This window comes from Loxodonta africana, chromosome 2, assembly GCF_030014295.1.
Source record: "Loxodonta africana isolate mLoxAfr1 chromosome 2, mLoxAfr1.hap2, whole genome shotgun sequence".
NCBI classification, from domain to species: domain Eukaryota; kingdom Metazoa; phylum Chordata; class Mammalia; order Proboscidea; family Elephantidae; genus Loxodonta; species Loxodonta africana.
The window spans coordinates 195,556,706-195,561,560 of NC_087343.1; the positions used below are offsets into that span (position 1 = coordinate 195,556,706).

Below are 4,855 nucleotides of genomic sequence, written 5' to 3' on the forward strand. Positions count from 1 at the left end.
CTCAGATTCAAGGCCTCTCACGATCAGCACCACGTGCAGGAGATTTCCTTCCGGCGGGTCAGAACATGGTTTTTTGGGAAATGTAGTCCTCCCACGTGATACCGTGTAGATTACTACGGATCCCAGCATAGAATGCGCGATTGCGCCTGCGTACAACGTTCAGCCGCTGCATTCCCCCCGCCCCTTTTCGGACGTCACCAAGGGGCGGAGTTCAGCGTCCCTGTTTTCTCCTGCAGCAGTTCTCCTTGACATGGCAGCTCCTGGCCCTGTGACTCCGCAGGACTCCCTTGACCCATCGCAGCCCCCGGTCATTGAGGGTTTTAGTTCTACTGTCTACGGCGACTCGGAAAGCTTCAAGGAGAAGTTCCTTCGCAAGACCTGCGAGAACCCACTGGTGCCCCTAGGTAAGCTGATGCTGTAGGAACTGTGGACTGAGAGAACACTGATGTAGAGGGGAATGGAGTAGGTGAGGACCGGGGACACGAGGGGGACCGGAATGAGAGTGGACCGGAGATGTAGCGAAGAGGCGGGGGCGTGAGGATGAACCGGATTGGGATATGGGCAACGGCCTGGACTGGGGGACTGGGGTGGAGGGGACCCCGGGGCTGGGCGAGGCGGACTGTGGAGCCCGGAGGACCCTCTCCCCTCTCCCTGCGGCTGCTGTGCAGCGACCGTCCCCCGGGAGGGACGGCCCAAAGTGGGGGGAGGGAGCTCCGAGCCGCTCCGCACCCGCTTTGTCCCTTTCTCAGGCTGCCTGGGAACGGCGGCCGCCCTCACCTACGGACTCTACTGCTTCCACCGGGGCCAGAGCCATCGCTCCCAGCTCATGATGCGCACCCGAATCCTTGCCCAGGGCTTCACGGTCGCAGCCGTCTTGGTGGGTATGGCTGTATCTGCTATGAAGCCTCGACACTGAGCCCCAGCCTGGCCTGGAAAGCGCCGCGGAGATCATTCCCAGCCCCGGGAGCGGCCACACCACGCCGGGGGTCTTAGTCTCTTAGCTTCCCTAACAGGCCCCAGTGCTGATGGGGAAGTGGTGGGTTCCCCCAGGCCGGGCTGGTTGTGTACCTGACAGATTTTTTTCTGGAATCCTAGGTTCAGTTCAGTTTCGGTGTTTTATACACGTTTGTGCCATATCTTCTTCACTTCCTACTTAATAAACCCTGATTTGCTTCTAGTTTGATGAATTCATTCTCAATCTCACCCCTATGGTTTGGGGAGGAGACAGATTTCAAACTGGAGGGACCCTTAGAAATGATTTAGCATAGTGATTCCCAAACTTTCCTAGTAACAGTGACCTGTGACACTTGTTAAAAGTAGAGATTCCCAGGTTTTTCTTGAGATACTTGTTCAGTGGGTCTAGAGCAGTGCTTAATGATTGGGTAATTTGAGAAAAACTGATCTAGCCATTACTTTTCAAGCTCTCAGTAGGGAAACCTTCTTTTGGAAGAGGCTGTCGTAAAACAGTGTGATAGGAAGTGCTATGATCCTGTTAGGAGCACTGGTGCCAAGGTGGTTAAGTGTTCAGCTGCTAACCAAAAGGCAGCAGTTCAGATCCACCAGCTGCTCCGTGGAAAGCCTATGGGGCAGTTCTACTCTGTCCTATAGGGTCACTATGAGCAATGGGTTGTGTTTTATGGTCCTGTCAGAGGCAGGAACTCTCGCCACTCCCACTTGAGAACCCCTTCCCAGTGCTTGATGCATCTTACAGAACGGGGAACTCTGAGGCTCAGAGAAACAGTTCGAGTGTAGTGGAAAGAGCATAGTCCAGAAGCTCATCAGTAGTTTGTGTACTTAGGGCTTCAGGGTTATGGAAGAAAAGAGGAGGCCAGAGGACCTGAGCAAACTAGAGAGGCATCCCAAGTGTGGCATAGTGAATTACTATAATATGGACCTTATTATAGTCATGGTTTTGTGGCTCCCACAAAATGATTGGGTGGGTCTATGCAAATAAAGTGCTTGTGGCCCACCAAGGGATTGGACAGCCTGCTAATAACACAAATAAGGCTCATGGAACCCTTGTAGGAGTGGAACCATGCAAATAAGGTGTATGGAATCCTAAGAAGGCATTGGTCAGTTTTGCCATTCCACCAGGCTTAATGGGAGCAAATTCCACAGGCGGAATGGGACCTCAGTACCATTAAGAAGAGGAACCAGAAGTAGAGCACATCGTTTGGACGCAAGGTCCCTGCACTGAGAATCTCCTAGACCTAAGGAGATAACTGTAACACTGGAGACAGCGAGAACTGGCGGCAACAGACTGTCACAAGACTGCACGGTGGGCTTCCTGGCCCACAGAGCAAGGTAGCAACAGTGAGCACGCTGGCCCCTCAAGTGAGAGAGCTGAGATTCTTTGAGCAGGAGGCTTCCTAACGGAGGGGGATCCCCTGAGCACTTACCAGTGGAGCTAAAGAGCTTTGTAACACTTCCCTGAGCAGGGCAGAGGCCAGGGCCAGAGGAGTCTGTCCTCAAAGAGCTGAGAGGAGGCCTGTGCTCAGGGTGTGTGCACGGCAGAGAAAAGAGCCTACTTTCTTGCGCTGCTAAGAGGATCTGAGAGAGCTGTCCTGCACTGAAGAAGGGAGGGATGGGGTCTCCATTTCAGGGGAGCCTTCCAGACTGCCCACATGCTTCCTGATCCTGATCCCAGGTTGAACCTGTTACTTCCCTAGTAAACCCCATAACTATGAGTATAATCTATGAGTTCTGTGTTGTCATTGCAACAAATTTTCGAGCCCAGCAAAGAAGTAGAGTGCCATGGGAGGGACAGCTGGTGTCAGATTGGTAAAAATGTTGGAGGGTAGAGGTATGCCTGACCTCCACCTCATGGGAATCAGCCTTGGGCTGATGTTGATCTTGACTCTTTTTTCCCCGTCTGCAGTTAGAGGAGCTCAGATGCCACACCATTTTTATACCAGGAGTTTCTCACTCATGCAAAGTCTCAAATGGGTATTCCTCTCTGTGGTTAGGAAACCCTGGTGGCATGGTGGTTGAGAGCTACGGCTCCTAACCAAAAGGTCGGCAGTTCAAATCCACCAGGCACTCCTTGAGAGATGAGGATATTCCCCTGGCAACCCAGGAGTTCCGGGCCAGAAGTGGGTGGCCTTGGGGACCATATAGGGTAGTTTTACTCTGTTCTATAGGGTTGCTATGAATTGGAATCAACTGTATGGCAACGAGTTTGGTTTTGTTTGTGGTTAGTGTTTCTCAAGTGTTAACTAGGGACCCAGGTTCCTTCCATATTGTGAGTCCACCATTTTCAATGCAAGCTTCAAGCTGGCAGAAAGGGAAAAGAGGGAGTGAAGAGATACATCCATTCTTAAGCCCGCTGACAAAGGCTAGGTTGCTAAGTGAACGAACGTGATTGTCTTGCCCCACCCTGGTCTCCTAGCTATTGCAAACGTAGGGCAGGGCTGGGTGGTGACCCTGGGCCCCAAATCACAAGGATATTGTCCTTTAAAGAGGATGACCACTGTCATGGATTGAATGTCCCCCAAAAGTATTTGTCAACTTGGGTAGGTCATGATTCCCAGTATTGTATGATCGTTTACCATTTTGTTATCTGATGTGATTTCCCTGTGTCCTGTAAATCTATCACTATGATGTAATGAGATAGATTAGTGGCAGTCATATTGATGAGATTTACAAGATTAGATAGTGTCTTAAACCAATCTCTTGAGATATAAACGAGAAGCAAGTAGAGAGACATGGCGACCTCATACACCAAGAAAGCAGTGCTGGTAGCAGAGCAGGTCCTTTAGACCCAGGGTTCCTGTGCGAAGAAGCTCCTAGTCCAGGGAAAGATTGATGACAAGGACCATCCTCCAGAGCCAACAAAGCTTTCCCCTGGAGCTGACACCCTGAATTTGGACTTCTAGCCTACTAGACTGTGAGAGGATAACTTCTTCTGTTTGTTAAAGCCATCCATTTGTGGTATTTCTGTTAGAGCTGCACAAAAAAAAAAAAGGTGACTAAGACAACCGCTATTCATCTGGCTTCTACTACACAGGAATTTGGACCCATCGGTGCAAGAGTTTCTGATTTTCAAGCCAGAAATGTGGATGTTTTTTGTGACATACTACAATTTTAAGTATTGGCAGTTACTCAGATCGTTTTTAACACAGTGCAAGTTACAATGGCTTGGATGGAGACTGTAACCTCTACTGAAGGTGAAGAAGGTGTGGTAAGTGGTTGTTTATACCAAATCCACGGAGGGACACAACTGAAGGAGGGGGTGAAATGTGCAGAGCGATGGGCCATCCCTATCCAGAGGGTCCCGGCAGTCCCACCAGGCCGCCTCTCTCGTAAGAGCTTTGAAGAATAGGGTCTGGCAAGGCTGCCTTCTCCAGCCTCTCACCCAGGCTTCCTATTCCCTCCTACTTTAAGCCCTTTACCCTCTGGGAGCCTTGGTGTCCTTGGCTGTATAACAGAATCCCTACCTCACAGGCTTGTCACAGGACAGAAGGAATCCAGGTTGTGAAAGCATTGTGTGATAGGTTCTTTCCTCCCATACCAAACCCACTGCCATCAAGTCGATGCCGACTCATGACGACCCTGTACGACAGAGTAGAACTGCCCCATAGAGTTTCCAAGGAGCACCTGGCAGGTTTGAACCGCCAACCCATTGGTTAGCAGCCGTAGCAGTTAACCACTATGCCAATAGGGTTTCCCTTTCCTCCCATGGGTGGGGGCAATAGGCACAGATAGGTTGAGATACCCACTTCTGGCCCGGAGCTCCTGGGTTTCCAGGGGAATATCTTCACCTCTCAAGGCCCTGAGCTGGGAAAGTTCTGAGCACAAACTGAGCCCCAACACCAGGTGTGGCTTTCAGAGAAATGAGAATGATGATAAGTAAGTG

The 4,855-nt window shown here is 50.8% G+C and overlaps 1 protein-coding gene across 1 annotated transcript; it reads left to right on the forward strand.

Moving 5' to 3' along the window:
- The first annotated feature begins 155 nt into the window (after positions 1–155).
- Positions 156–1,177, forward strand: HIGD2A (HIG1 hypoxia inducible domain family member 2A). The gene is made up of 2 exons (XM_003404892.4): positions 156–404; positions 750–1,177. The coding sequence occupies exons 1-2, from the start codon at positions 251–253 to the stop codon at positions 914–916; spliced, it is 321 nt and encodes a 106-aa protein (XP_003404940.1). The 5' UTR covers positions 156–250; the 3' UTR covers positions 917–1,177.
- The last annotated feature ends 3,678 nt before the right edge of the window (positions 1,178–4,855 follow it).

What these genes read in the sequence shown, in the direction of transcription:
- HIGD2A (XM_003404892.4), top strand. Translation starts at nt 251, where the DNA reads ATGGCAGCTCCTGGCCCTGTGACTCCGCAGGACTCCCTTGACCCATCG. An exon ending in GAACCCACTGGTGCCCCTAG is followed by an intron (nt 405 to 749) that starts GTAAGCTGATGC and finishes TCCCTTTCTCAG; the next exon opens with GCTGCCTGGGAACGGCGGCC.